This window comes from Eleutherodactylus coqui, chromosome 6 (genome assembly GCF_035609145.1).
Source record: "Eleutherodactylus coqui strain aEleCoq1 chromosome 6, aEleCoq1.hap1, whole genome shotgun sequence".
In the NCBI taxonomy this organism is placed as follows: Eukaryota; Metazoa; Chordata; class Amphibia; order Anura; family Eleutherodactylidae; genus Eleutherodactylus; species Eleutherodactylus coqui.
In genome coordinates, this window is record NC_089842.1 from 209,974,359 (window position 1) to 209,990,342 (window position 15,984).

At 47.2% G+C, this 15,984-nt stretch overlaps 1 protein-coding gene across 1 annotated transcript in view; it reads right to left on the minus strand.

The window, feature by feature from the left end:
• ZFYVE26 (zinc finger FYVE-type containing 26) overlaps nucleotides 1-13,885 on the minus strand; it is a 76,132-nt gene extending 62,247 nt beyond the window's left edge. The window contains exons 1-4 of the mRNA XM_066608680.1: nucleotides 13,685-13,885; nucleotides 12,388-12,466; nucleotides 5,553-5,642; nucleotides 1,850-2,387 (exon numbers count right to left, since the gene is read on the minus strand). Of these exons, the coding sequence (XP_066464777.1) occupies nucleotides 1,850-2,387; nucleotides 5,553-5,642; nucleotides 12,388-12,466; nucleotides 13,685-13,884 (907 nt within the window). The 5' untranslated portion in view covers nucleotide 13,885. The remainder of the gene's footprint in view (nucleotides 1-1,849; nucleotides 2,388-5,552; nucleotides 5,643-12,387; nucleotides 12,467-13,684) is intronic.
• Between the last annotated feature and the right edge of the window lie 2,099 nt (nucleotides 13,886-15,984).

Consider the following 15,984-nt stretch of genomic DNA (forward strand, 5'->3'; position numbering starts at 1 on the left):
AACACGGGATGACCATCGCTGCTTCAAGCCACTATTCGAGTGATAATCATCCCATGTAAAAGGTACCTTAACCCCTTCATGACCACAATACAACTTTCTACTGATCTCGATGATGGCCTTTAACCCTGCGCATACATCTTTTTAAGGCGGTGGCTTGGCCGAGTACTGACAGCTAGGCTCCTGCTCTAACCACCAGGAAAACCTCAGATACTTGCAGATTAACCCCTTATGTGCCACAATTAATAGCAACTGCAGAATGGAAGCAGATGACAGGGGAAAGGGGGCTCCTTCTGTCAACTATCAGCACCCCGAAGCGAGATTTCAAGCTACCAATGGGTTCCCATGGCAGCCAGAAGCCTGACAAAGACCTCAAAGTCTGCAATGTAACGAAACCTATTAGAACTGCCTCCAACAGAGTATAACCGGCTGCTGTCGTAGGCTTAGTAGAATGCACTACATAATGCAGTGTTCTATCTTTGCAATAGAACAATCACATCTTCAGCCCCCTTCAGGAACTAAAAAAAAGTGTCAAGAGTTCAACAAAATGTTTAATTTAAAGAAAAAAAACTAACACCCCCCCAAAAAAAATTTTTAGTGAATAAAATACCGCTTTTTTTTTTTTTAAAAAAAAGCACATAATGGTTATTATTACATTTGTAATGACCCAAACAATTAAAATATTTTATTTACATTGCACATCGTGAACGCTTTAGAAAGGATTTAAAAAAGTAAAGCCAGAACTGCTATTATATTGTGTTCACGTCCCCCAAAAAATACAAAAGTCGCATGCGTTTCAAAATGGTACCCATAATAGTACAAATCTTCCCGCAAAAAACAAGACCCCCCCCCCCATATAGCTTTGTTGCTGGAAAATAACTGTTACGGGTTTTAGAATGCGGTGAAGTGGATTCAACTCTTTTTGTTTAAAAAAAACGTGTTTTTATGGTGCAAAAGTACTAAAAATAAAATCTGTATAAAGGCCCTTTTATATGGAACGATCATTCAAAAACTCGTTTAACAATCATTCGGTGTAAACACGGCCAGCAATCCAACTGTGAACGATAATTCACTTATTATTCATCATTCACTTCATGCAAATCATGCGGTTTAAATACCAATCGTTCAGTCGTCCTCTTACAAGAGAATGTGCATGACTAAACGATTTAGCGAGTGAACGAGCCAACGATGTATCTTCTGTAGAAGCAGGCGTGAACTCTGACATCTGAACTCTAAACTATTAGGTGCAAAAACACCTTAAACTTTGTATCGCAGTAATTGTGCCGTTTTTACCACTTCCCCCCCCAAAAAAATGTAATAAAAGTTAAACACATTATATACACTGCAGAGTAGGGCCATTAAGAAAATAAAACTCGCCCCCAAAAAACAAGCCCTCCATTGGCTATGTCAACAGGTTAGGGCTCTTAAAATGGTTTGGTCTTTTAAGGCACAAAACAGGCTGGACACAAAGGGGTTAAGTAATGCAATATATTTTTAAAAAGTTTTCCGTTTTTTTTTTTGTTAAGGTGATACATCTATAAACTGCTAAATGGTTGGAACAGGAAAAGTCACACTGTATGCCGATTGGGTACTCGGACAGAGGCCGGTGTAGAGCCAACACCCATAGGCTCTGCGGTAGCGCTGCAGACTGCGCTATTCCATGTAGCTAAAAAGAAAGTATACTTGGGTACAGCAGCCCAAAAGAGGCTGAAGGGACACTATTTGGCCTCCGTCAGATAAACGGAGGCCTATGGCTACATTTGACATATGTGCCGGGAACGTTCACAGTGCATATGGCAAACGGACACGGCAAAAGCGGTATGAATGTAGCCCCACATATCGTTCTACAAACCTTTCCCAGGAGACTTGTGAGCGATTACCCGGGCCCTTATTTTCTCGTTAGACACGGCACCATACAAGCTGACGAGCCCACAGTTGTGCCTCCGCAGCATGCACGCCTGCACGTCATCTTCTGAGAGAAGTCCCTTGTAGGAGCCCAGGTGATGGAGCTCCTCACATAACCGCCTGAGCTCAGCAGCCTGGAGCTCCAGACTGAAGTGCATGGTGCTTAAGACATCATATATGTGATGCACGGTCCATGACACAGGACGTCCATCGGTGGCCCCGGCCTCGTCCGCCTCCCGCAGTGATGACAACGAGTCTAAGAGGAAGTTCACAGTGATGTTCAGAAGGTGGAGATTGTACTCCGCCACAGCCGGGTGGCCATCATCCACTAGTAGAAAACCTATGAGTGACTGCACCAGCCGAGGATTCTGGGATAAAAGCCCCCATAGACAGGAGATTGTAGCCTCACTGAGCCGAGGACTTGGGCTTTCCCTTCTGCTGTCCTTTAATTCGGAGTGACTGTATAGAAATGCTTCATACAGCTCCTATGGAGGAAAACAATGGTGGTCAGGAAGCTATAGTAATATTTACAGTCAGTTAACACAATAAATAAATGCTTCATATGTAACACATACACGTGAGATACATACAACCAGCGGAAGTGGGGACAGGACTCTGTTACTTCCACTTATAAGCCCCCCTTTACACGGGACAACTGTTGGACACCAAGGCGCCCGACAGCCGTCCCTGCGACGATCGCTCTTGTGGAGAATCATCATTCAGTGAAGGGAGGTGGAGATAGTTTTGGATCGCCCGCCTCCATTCACAGTAATCAGGTCATCCGTTCACAGATGACAGACTGCCAGTTTAAACCAAAGGATGCAGAGACAGGCCAACAATGATCCTATGGTTTTCATGATTTATCGCTAATCCGTCTTTCGCTGTAAAGGCTCATTTACACGTAACTATCACTCAAAATTCATTCAAACGGCCGAAAATTAGCGATAATCGTTACATATAAACGCGGGCACTGTGCACTTTTCGTCTGAACGATGATTTTAAGGTGAACGTAAAATCCATCGGTCAACGAGTGATAAAGTATCTCTCACACTCACTGGACCACACAAGGTGTTATCTCCGTGGGAGATGGCTGATAACACTAATCTGCTGGGAGCCTGGAGCAGAACAATGCAGCTGTACGCACAGCTGGGCGTGTGATTAACCACACCCTGGGCTCTGCAAACAGCTCCTAGAGGCCCTTTTACATGCAAATGAAGATGCTAAGTGTTAACAGCCATTAACACTTTATGGAAATAGATTGCTAAATCTTTCAGATGGTTGCATGTAAATGGGCCAATTATTGTGCAAAGCACTTGACCTAACAAGCCATTTGCATGATAACACTGTGCAACAAATTTAAAAAAAACTTTCGTAACAGAAAGTAATTGATATGTTTCTGTAACATTAAAACATGCCGATTACACTGGTAAAGCTGAATAATAGCCGCACGTCTCATTTTCTAGTTATTCAGAAGTGTTCAGTCAGCACGCCGTGTGTAACAATGATTGCAAAATAGTTGCGCAATCACTTTTTATTAAGCAAGGGTAATGGCGAGCCGGCTGGATTAATTGCATCAGCAGATTTCTAAATAATACAATACAATGGCAATTGGATTACATTATTCCCCATAATTGGAAAACCTTACGTGGCCGAAAAAACCGGATATCATATTTGAATTCAGCGCACTAAAGTTACTATAAACCGCCTGTTACAAATCTTGTGTTGCACAGTACAATCGGCCCCTGTAAAAGGAGCTTTTACACAATCTTGATCAATGTCAACATTGGAATTCTAACAAATCACGAAGACGACTGCACCGGTGGAAACTGAAAGTATGACACCCAGACAGAGAAGCAGAAAATGTATGAAACTTGGGTCAAAGTCTCTGCATGTGACGATATTGAATAACCAAAAATTGGATGAAGTCCGTGTATTACCGGCGTACTTTTTGTGACCGGATATGTTAAATCATAGAGTTCAAATTCAATTACGCTCATTTATCCAACCTGTCTGAAAGTAAGACATGTTAAAAATGGAGCCTCATGTCGTAAAATCTCCCGAAGGACAGGCCGTAGTGCAATGTCCATAAAAAGTGATTACTCGGTGGACACAGGAATGCGGCATTACGGGCAGACCTGGTGTAGGTCCAGGCAGAAGGACAACACCACGTGAAGACCGCCAAATCATAGAGACGTCAGTTGTTGATAGAAGGGTTACTACAGCACGGATCCAAGCCATGGCTGGAGCCAGAGTCACCCCACTAACAATTGTAAACCTATTGTTTGAAATGCGTTGCGTTCCCGCACCCGCATACAGTGATTTGACTGCCAGCTATGACTAACTTGGTGAACCAGTAGACACAACTGAAGACCTGAATGGAGAACAGTTCTGTTTAGTGACAAGTCCCAATTCTTTTTGGGGCAAAGTGGTAATCGTCAATGTACCTGTCTGCATTTTGGAGAAAAGGGCCTATCCTGCAGTGATTTCAGCGCACCGCACAGGTCTGACCGCTGGAGTCGTGATTTGGAAGGCAACCAGTTAGGACAGCAAGACTGAGCTGGTGGTTGTTGAAGGTACAATGACCATCCACCACAAACTGTCCAAGAGGTGCCTACTAGAGATGAGCGAGCGTACTCGGAAAAGCACTACTCGCTCGAGTAATGTGCTTTATCCGAGTATCGCTGTGCTCGTCCCTGAAGATTCGGGTGCCGCTGCGGCTGACAGGTGAGTCGCAGCGGGGAGCGGGGTAGAGCGGGCGGGCGAGAGGGAGAGAAAGATCTCCCCTCCGTTCCTCCCCGCTCTCCCCTGCAGCTCCCCGCTCCGTGCTGGCACCCGAATCTTCAGGGACGAGCACAGCAATACTCGGATAAAGCAAATTACTCGAGCGAGTAGTGCTTTTCCGAGTACGCTCGCTTATCTCTAGTGACTACACAAGTCTTAGTGGGCACCTAGCCTACAGAAACCCGTACCAAACGCTAATAAACTTTGTCCCATATGAAAAAAAGCTGGCCAAAGTAATAGCAACATATCACTTATGAATCTACAAAATGCATCAAAACCCCACACACATTAGCAAAGTGGAAGTGGGGCCTGCTGCGGTGCCTGGGGAAGCTGATGGCCTATCCTGCACCCACGCCCGGGCAAGGCATGTCATAGTGTGACTACCATTAAAGTGACCCTCTGGTCCTGGAGAAACAAAGATGGCCGAACTGCTTCTCTGACTACCAGATGTACTGTGTATTATTAGTATGCACCAGTAGTCTAAGACGCTACATGCTGATGAGACTGGCTAGCAATGATCAATCAAAGCAGGTGTAGGACCGCAGGGTCACTTTAAGGAGAGCTCAGCTTTCAAAAACTGATGTGTAAGGTCAGACTTGCCCATGCCTGATTGCAATGCATTTGCTAGACATTTCGTTCATCACTACTAACCAGTAAGGACTCCTACCCACAGCGTATAACAGCTGGCATCTAGAAGAATCTAGGTTGGTCCAGACCTGCGTTAATTTAATGTCTTGCACCAGAGTACAGCAGTAGTGAATAGGAAACAGACCAAGACAGATGTGAAGTCCCCGCGAGGGGGAGAGCGGCTAGATACCCTCACTCTGGGCAAATCAAACAGGTTCTGAAACTAGTTTGTCAGATGTTACCTTCGCAGTTTGCTCCGATGCCTCATTGTGAAAGTCCTCCAGTAGAAGAAGAAACTCCGTCTCATCCTTGAGATTATCCACCGGCGGCTTCTAAAACACAAAGCAGAGAGCACTGTAAGGCACATACTTACATGTAGTCCCCAATAGAGAGGTGACAAGTTCCTGCTACTCCTTTATGGAGCGGTCAATGACTGCAGCTACAAGACCGATTCATGTAGCTCCACTGATTCAGTGTCCACATGACAACACCTACTGTGCTCTACAAGCTCCGCATAATCATAAGGGGAATGTATCACCCCGAGAGATCATACAAATAAACAACACTGATGTGGATGCAGATTTAGATTTACATAAGGCCAAGCTCAGATGGCCATAATTCGATGCCCGTGGGAGACACACGTGGCACACAGAAAGTACGCGATTATACTGCGTACTTGCTGCACGACGCCAATCGCCATGCACTATCTTGGCGTATATGCATGCACAATACGAGCCAAGATAGAACGTGCTGCAATTTTTCTTGTGCGCATACTTTGGTATGGAGCCTATAGCAGATTGATACAATGTATCCCTCCAGAATACGCTGTAACAATATGTTCGTGTGAGAGAGCCCTAATGGGGCATATGTATTAAACAACATACTCAATTTTTTGAGGATTCATGCTTTGGGGAAAAAAATAAAAAATGAGCAGGGCCTGACATTAGAGGGCGCTACCGGTCACTATAATTTACGCCAGACACTGGTTTACGTGTCCTTTGACATGGAACAATTGTCAGACACTTAAAGGGGTTGTCCTGCGAAAGCAAGTGGGGTTATACACTTCTGTATGGCCATATTAATGCACTTTGTAATATACATTGTGCATTAATTATGAGCCATACAGAAGTTATTCACTTACCTGTTCCGTTGCTAGCGTCCTCGTCTCCATGGTGCCGTCTAATTTCAGCGTCTAGTCCGGTCTTCTCCCTGGTGAATGGGGCCGCTCGTGCCGGAGAGCTGGTCCTCGTAGCTCCGCCCCGTCACGTGTGCCGATTCCAGCCAATCAGGAGGCTGGAATCGGCAATGGACCGCACAGAGCCCACGGTGCACCATGGGAGAAGACCCGCGGTGCATCGTGGGTGAAGATCCCGGCGGCCATCTTGGTAAGGTAAGTAAGAAGTCGCCGCAGCGCGGGGATTCGGGTAAGTACTAAACGGTTTGTTTTTTTAACCCATGCATTGGGTTTGTCTCGCGCCGAACAGGGGGCCTATTGAATTAAAAAAAAAAAAACGTTTCGGCGCGGGACAACCCCTTTAAGCGCCTGACAGGAACAATAATCGTTCAATGAATGGAGGCGTAGCGGGCCGGAGATCTCTTCTGGCCGCCTGCGTTCGCTCACAACGGGCGAACATTCATCGAGTAATGACTGCCTGTTTACACGGCTTTTACACCTGCAAAAACTGAACGACAAACAATAAGTGAACAAATTACTGTCCCTCATCCATCGCTGGCAGCGTTTACACTGAAAGATTAGCAGTCAGCATCGCCCGGTCCAACGTTAAGCTAAACTATAATCATTGCATGTAAAAGGGCCCTGAGTTATAGCGGATACATACACCAGCTGGTAGCAGGTATGGGTGCCAGCCTGCCAACAGATGCTTGCGCCTCTTAATACATCTGTCGCACTTACACCGCTGCCCAGTTTACTTAGACTGGAGTATGAATTGCAGATCCAAGTAAGCCCCAATGTTCCTATGACAACACTAAAAGTACACCCCAAGAAATGTTGACATAAACACAAAGAGACAAAGGGAACAATAATATTTTCCTGTAGGAACAGTTGAATGTAAAAAGTTTTTCACAACTTTCTGTGAGGTGAGACGGCTTCTATTTTGTCATTTCTCAAGAAAAGTGATCTGTTGTTATAAAACTCCTTTCAACCAAAAAGCAGAACAGAAATCCTCGCTCACCGGTGCGTAAAGGAAATGTTATCCTGGATACCAGCCAGCATGTGAAGAGTGCAAACAAGACACATACACCGAGATTGTGTCCCGTCCTTCAGGTACGCCGAGATTATGTCCCGTCCTTCAGGTACGCCGAGATTAGGTCCCGTCCTTCAGGTACGCCGAGATTAGGTCCCGTCCTTCAGGTACGCCGAGATTATGTCCCGTCCTTCAGGTACGCCGAGATTATGTCCCGTCCTTCAGGTACGCCGAGATTATGTCCCGTCCTTCAGGTACGCCGAGATTATGTCCCGTCCTTCAGGTACGCCGAGATTATGTCCCGTCCTTCAGGTACGCCGAGATTATGTCCCGTCCTTCAGGTACGCCGAGATTATGTCCCGTCCTTCAGGTACGCCGAGATTATGTCCCGTCCTTCAGGTACGCCGAGATTATGTCCCGTCCTTCAGGTACGCCGAGATTATGTCCCGTCCTTCAGGTACGCCGAGATTATGTCCCGTCCTTCAGGTACGCCGAGATTATGTCCCGGCCTTCAGATACGCCGAGATTATGTCCCGGCCTTCAGATACGCCGAGATTATGTCCCGGCCTTCAGATACGCCGAGATTATGTCCCGGCCTTCAGATACGCCGAGATTATGTCCCGGCCTTCAGATACGCCGAGATTATGTCCCGGCCTTCAGATACGCCGAGATTATGTCCCGGCCTTCAGATACGCCGAGATTATGTCCCGGCCTTCAGATACGCCGAGATTATGTCCCGGCCTTCAGATACGCCGAGATTATGTCCCGGCCTTCAGATACGCCGAGATTATGTCCCGGCCTTCAGATACGCCGAGATTATGTCCCGTCCTTCAGATACGCCGAGATTATGTCCCGTCCTTCAGATACGCCGAGATTATGTCCCGTCCTTCAGATACGCCGAGATTATGTCCCGTCCTTCAGATACGCCGAGATTATGTCCCGTCCTTCAGATACGCCGAGATTATGTCCCGTCCTTCAGATACGCCGAGATTATGTCCCGTCCTTCAGATACGCCGAGATTATGTCCCGTCCTTCAGATACGCCGAGATTATGTCCCGTCCTTCAGATACGCCGAGATTATGTCCCGTCCTTCAGATACGCCGAGATTATGTCCCGTCCTTCAGATACGCCGAGATTATGTCCCGTCCTTCAGATACGCCGAGATTATGTCCCGTCCTTCAGATACGCCGAGATTATGTCCCGTCCTTTAGATACGCCGAGATTATGTCCCGTCCTTTAGATACGCCGAGATTATGTCCCGTCCTTTAGATACGCCGAGATTATGTCCCGTCCTTTAGATACGCCGAGATTATGTCCCGTCCTTTAGATACGCCGAGATTATGTCCCGTCCTTTAGATACGCCGAGATTATGTCCCGTCCTTTAGATACGCCGAGATTATGTCCCGTCCTTTAGATACGCCGAGATTATGTCCCGTCCTTTAGATACGCCGAGATTATGTCCCGTCCTTTAGATACGCCGAGATTATGTCCCGTCCTTTAGATACGCCGAGATTATGTCCCGTCCTTTAGATACGCCGAGATTATGTCCCGTCCTTTAGATACGCCGAGATTATGTCCCGTCCTTTAGATACGCCGAGATTATGTCCCGTCCTTTAGATACGCCGAGATTATGTCCCGTCCTTTAGATACGCCGAGATTATGTCCCGTCCTTTAGATACGCCGAGATTATGTCCCGTCCTTTAGATACGCCGAGATTATGTCCCGTCCTTTAGATACGCCGAGATTATGTCCCGTCCTTTAGATACACCGAGATTATGTCCCGTCCTTTAGATACACCGAGATTATATCACGACCTTTAGATACACCGAGATTATGTCACGTCCTTTAGATACACCGAGATTATGTCACGTCCTTTAGATACACCGAGATTATGTCACGTCCTTTAGATACACCGAGATTATGTCACGTCCTTTAGATACACCGAGATTATGTCACGTCCTTTAGATACACCGAGATTATGTCACGTCCTTTAGATACACCGAGATTATGTCACGTCCTTTAGATACACCGAGATTATGTCACGTCCTTTAGATACACCGAGATTATGTCACGTCCTTTAGATACACCGAGATTATATCACGTCCTTTAGATACACCGAGATTATATCACGCCCTTTAGATACACTGAGATTATGTCATGTCCTTTAGATAAAGGACATAATATAATTTGAGTGTAAGAGTTAAAATACTGCTGTTCACATTAAACTTTTTACGCTGAATTAATTGAAAAACTAGAAATAGAGCAAACTACGGCCAGGCGCATACTTACCGTGCGTGCGCCGCCCAGGAACCTTGAGCACAACTCACATCAGACACCTGTCTGTGCGATGTCCAATACACGGACGGCCGGCACACAACCTGCATTGGCCCATCCTTATGCTCGTCCGTGATACAGACAAGAATACAACATGTGGTCCGTGAAAAAATGATAGCTCGTAGCTCTATAGGCTATATTTGGTCTGTATGCTGTCCATGAATTAACACAGACAGCACAAGGACACCAGAGGTGCTGGAGGATTCATTAATGTGCCTATTGATAGGAGAGCGGGCCTCCACCTATAAGAGGACCAGGACCCAGTTCTGGAGCACACGGCTGCAGCTTGACGCCCATTGTAACAAATGACGGTCATGTAACACAAGGACAAGCAGCGTCCTCCAGGTTTGGAGTCGCCCTTTCTACCAGCTTGCTTCGCCGGCTAATAGAGAGGTTGGCTATCAAGCAGGGAACCCAACTAAAGGTCCTTTTACAGGGGCAGATTTCAGGCCAATGAAAAGTGTTGATATAACAAGTTGACTGATGCTCTTTAAAGGGCCTTCACATACGCAAAACACACTATCGTTAATACGATTGCTCATTCCCCATACACTTTCATTTTCGACAGCAGCACATGTCCTGCTTACACTGGGGGATGGGATACGGGTTGATTTTTGAGGCCATGCTTGTTTGTCGCGTCATTGCTGCCCTGTTTACATGGGACGATAATCAGGAAAGAACGAACTGACAAAACCTCTTTCAGCCAATTATTGTCCTGTATAAAAGGTTCTTAAAGGGGGTTTTTCAGGACGTGGTAATCACTGTCATATCAGTGGGGGTCCTCGGCCATGGATCACTGGTCAGCTGTTGAAGAGGCCACAGCTTGTGTGAGAACCACAGCCCCTTCACAGACCAATGGCGTCAAGTACCCTATGTGTAGCTCAACTACATTAACCCCCTAGTGACCAGCCCATAGTGTTTTTACGTCCTAGCCAAGTGGGCATTAATCCCTGAGGAAGTAGAAACATGTTTCCTGCAGGGAGTAAGGCCACGTGGGCTATAGATGTGACAGCTCCATGCTGTCAGTGCCCACAGGTAGCCGACAGCCTGGAGCTGTCATCCTGGGTTGCGAAGAGTCCCCCCGGCAAGGCGATCGGCGCTATCCAATGGATAGCGTCAATCGCATTAAAGTGCAAAAAAGTTTTTTAAAAAGTTGAAGATTAAACAGATGGAAATATATATCTCAGCAAAGATTTGTACAGTATGTTTGCACATATTGGATAGATTACAATTGAAAATGTGAAAAAAAAATGACAATGTTTTCAAACTTTTCCCAATTTTGGCACTTTTAATAATTATACACAAATTCTGCTTATTTTTACCACCTAAATGAAGTACAACATGTGGCAAAAAAAAAAACAATATCAGAATCACTTGGATATGCAAAACCTTTCCGGAGTTATTCTATGTTAAAGTGACACATGTCAGATTTCCAAAATTGGGCCTGGTCATTAAGGCGCAAACAGGCCTGGTCACTAAGGGGATAACATGAATTGGATTAAGCCACTACACCAGGCACAGCCACCAATAGATGATTGGTGGGGGGTCCTAGATGGTGGACCCCCACCATCCGATACTGATGACCTGTCCAAGGATAGGTTATAAATATCCAAAGTCTGTAAACCACCTTAAGGGTCTGTTTATATCTTTTTACAATTACTGTACATTTTTATCTACATTTAAAGGGGGGTTTCCTGGTAATCTTATATTGATAGAGGTGAATGAACCTACTCGGCCACGCCCTTTTTTCGCCCGAGCGCCGCGATTTTTGAGTATTTCCGTACTCGGGTGAAAAGATTCGGGGGGCGCCGTGGGTGAGTGGGGGGGGTTGCAGTTGGGAGTGGGGGGGGGGGGGAGAGAGAGAGAGGGCTCCCCCTGTTCCCCGCTGCTACCCCCGCTCCGCCACGCCTCCCCCCGCCCCCGAATCTTTTCTCCCGAGTACAGAAGTACTCGAAAATCGCGGTGTTCTATCGAGTAATTACTCGAAACGAGTATGTTCGCTCATCTCTATTGATGACCCATCCTCAGTAACACCAGCACTCCAGAAATTATAGGTGAATATCATATGCAAAATTTCTATTGAAATGAATACCAAAATGGACCAAACGTATTAAAACCGATGGGTTGTTTTCACAGTTTTGTGTGTATTTGTATACATCTTACCCTTTTGGAAATCTTTCCTTCTGTATATTTTTACAGAAGCACTGCTAAACCTTTATTTAGTGAATGCTTTAAGCCATCCTCCTTTGTACCGCGGCCATGTATTTGTAAGGCGGCAGATCCACACATGAATTTCACCCCTTCTCAATGGGCAGATCTGCATCAACAAGTGACACGACACTTTTTTTCAAGCAGCTTTGAAATCAGCACCGTATAGACTAGGGTGCAGAGTCCCATTAAAACCAATAGGATGAGGATGTGATGTCAAACCCGCGCCCCACTTTGAGCGGTGAGAAGAGGACTTTATGTAAACATAATGCATTATGGGGATGAGGGGGGATTTATGAATGGGAAATGATAAGCTGTCTGCATTACTCACATCCGCCCATCCGAGCCAATCTTCTAATGCATTACACCAAAACCAGGCGAGCTTCTGAGGCGTGCGCTCATCATCGGAACTGCAGGATGGGCAAGAAAGGCAACGGATGAAAAAATGCAATAATCCCAAAAGCAATAGATGAAACGTGTAATAATGCAGCAATATTATATACTCAAGGGGAATGGCAAGCAACCATTTTTGCCCATTTCTGGGATAGCTGCGTTAACAACGATATGGCCGCTATTACAGCTTCTGAAGCCATCACCGCTCGGCTCTTTGCAAGTTAACAAAACTGCTCAACCATGCAAAGATTTGGGAAGGCAGAAGATGTTATGGCCGCCATATGGGATGTCACAGAGCTTTTCCATATACACTCATTGTAAAACCAACCCCTCCCCTAGGAGTTGTCAGAGCGGAAGGAAACTTTCTCCGTATGATTGTAACGTCGTCATAAGTGATTACAATATCAGAGTAACAGGAGCTGCTGTACCGCCTCTAGCCTGGATACAGATGTGATACGGGCGGGCATGGAGGCTCTAGTACCCTGTTGTACCGCCTCTAGCTTAGATACAAGATGTGATACGGGCGGGCATGGAGGCTCTAGTACCCTGTTGTACCGCCTCTAGCTTGGATACAAGATGTGATACAGGCGGGCATGGAGGCTCTAGTACCCTGTTGTACCACCTCTAGCTTGGATACAAGATGTGATACAGGCGGGCATGGAGGCTCTAGTACCCCGTTAAGTGAAAGAAGAGGTCACTACACACAAGCCGCGTGGGGGAGGAGGGGGGAGAGTCGCCGCGCGGGGGAGGAGGGGACGCCGGCCTCCGGGGGGGGGGGGGGGGAGAGAGTCGCCGCGCGGGGGAGGAGGGGACGCCGGCCTCCGGGGGGGGGGGGAGAGAGAGAGTCGCCGCGCGGGGGAGGAGGGGACGCCGGCCTCCGGGGGGGGGGGGAGAGAGTCGCCGCGCGGGGGAGGAGGGGACGCCGGCCTCCGGGGGGGGAGAGAGTCGCCGCGCGGGGGAGGAGGGGACGCCGGCCTCCGGGGGGGGGGGGGGAGAGTCGCCGCGCGGGGGAGGAGGGAAGAGTCGCCGCGCGGGGGAGGGGACGCCGGCCTCCGGGGGGGGGGGGGGGGGGGGGAGAGAGAGTCGCCGCGCGGGGGAGGAGGGGACGCCGGCTTCTGGGGGAGGGGGCTCCACACTGTTATGAGGTGACTTGTGGTACCTCCCTGAGTGACATGTGTGCAGCTGGCAGCACACTTGGGCATCCCCCAGCAGGCAGGCAGCTGCATTGTACCCACCTGAGGAGGTGCGGCGCTCTCACCAGACCCCTCAGTATCTCCTCCACTCCACCATTATCAGGACCCCGGAAGAGTTGCGGCAAGCAGGCCCGGGCCAGCCCCCAGTGCCCCCTCCGCAGACACCGGCAGAAGAAGTCCCGAAGTCTCTGCAACGAAACCTCCTCGTCCTCCTCCGCCCCGAACGGCGGCGACCGAGACATCTCCCGGCGCCTCCAGACCCCACCGTGCGCGTGCCCGACACAACACTGCGCGTCATGTGACCCGCGGGCCGGAGTCTGCACACGTCATGTGACCGACTGGGACCACGTGACGCCAGGGTGACGTCAAGCAGCCAGATGTTCTGGTACCAGAGTTCTAAAGCTACCACCAGACGGCGCTGCTGCTTACTAGGAGGAGAAGAGGCCTGAGGCTGATTCAATGGGAGAAGAGGAAGAAGAAAATTATATGGTTAACCCCTTTGTGACCTGTTTGCGCTTTAATGACCAACTTATTTTTCAGTCACATTCTAGGAGCCGTGACTTTTTAATTTTTCTGTTGACATGGAGGCTTGTTTTATTTGTATTTTTATTGTATAACTTTTATTAATTTTAGAGAGATAATGGGGAAAAAATAAGTTTTGCGTTTTGTTTTTTGGATTTCATTTTTACTGCGTTCAGCGTGCAAAATAATGTGATAGCGTTACTCTCTGGGTCGGCGCGACTCCAGCGATACCAAGTTTATTCAACTTTTATATGTTTTGATATTTTTGTACACGAAAACCTTCCCTCCACGACTTGTTTTTTGCAGGATGAAATCTAGTCTGCATTTATCCAATTTTTGGGAACATAATCTGCAATTCTGCATGTTTTCTTATTTTCAACCCCGGTTACCGTGCAATATAAATAATATATCATACTCCCATTGGTGGCAGCCGACAAGGGGCGCGAGGGGGGTCCTTATCACACTAGCTCCCGCGTTCTCGCCTTGCCAAGAGCCTGTGAGAGGGGGGAGGCAGTTTAGAAGAGCTAAACTGTCTCCCCCTGCCCGACGGTATCCCGGGCTCGGCGTACTTGGGTCGTACCCAGGCTGTCTGAATGGGCACATGGACGGCAGATGCAGCCTTGACTTGGTCATGGCTGCCTCTCGTTCACTCAATTGTCGGTCACAATGTGACGGCTGACCGAAAATTGCTGCGCCCATGTGAAAGAGCCCTAACTCAGTAGGGGGGGGGGGGGGGGTTCACACTTCGCTACACTCTCATACCCCTAACATTTTTTTTTCATCAACGGTGATGTGTGAGCGTTTTTTTTTTGTGGAATGAGTTGTACCTTTTAACTATTCGTACCATTTATTGATTCATACGCCATTTTGATCGATTACTATACCGTTTTTGTAAGGCGAGATAGGCAAAATTAAAGGGGTTGTCCCGCGCCGAAACGGGTTTTTTTTTTTCATTAGGTCGGTGCAAGACAAACACAAGGGATGGGTTAAAAAAAAAAACAGTTTAGTACTTACCCGAATCCCCGCTCTGCGGCGACTTCTTTCTTACCTTAGCAAGATGGCCGCCGGGATCTTCACCCACGATGCATCGCAGGTCTTCTCCCATGGTGCACCGTGGGCTCTGTGTGGTCCATTGCCGATTCCAGCCTCCTGATTGGCTGGAATCGGCACACGTGACGGGGCGGAGCTACGAGGACCAGCTTTCCGGCACGAGCGGCCCCATTCACCAGAGAGAAGACCGGACTGCGCAAGCGCGTCTAATCAGGCGATTAGATGCTGAAATTAGACGGCACCATGGCGACGGGGACGCTAGCAACGGAGCAGGTAAGTGAATAACTTCTGTATGGCTCACAATTAATGCACGATGTACATTACAAAGTGCATTAATATGGCCATACAGAAGTGCTGAACCCCACTTGCTTTCGCGGGACAACCCCTTTAACTATTTTCACCATGTTTTTGTGTATTTTTAGTACTGTGTTACTATGTATTGCATTACGCTATATAAGCATTCAAATGATCAAAACTTCAAGAACCCTATGGGGACTTTAAAAAAAAAAAGAAAAAGATTTTTTTAATTATTACAAAGAAATAAAAAATATTAAAAGTTTAAAAAAGCAGGTCAAAAAAATAAAATAAGGATTTAGTATTGCTGCATCCGTAAAGGTCTATTTTATTAAACTACCACAGGCTGTCACACAACTGCATCAGTGGAAAATAAAAATAAGTTATGAGGGTCAATAGATGGCGTAAAAAAAAATATATTTTTTAAGTATTTTAAATATTTTAGTAAAGATAAATTACCTTTGTAAAAAGTAGTA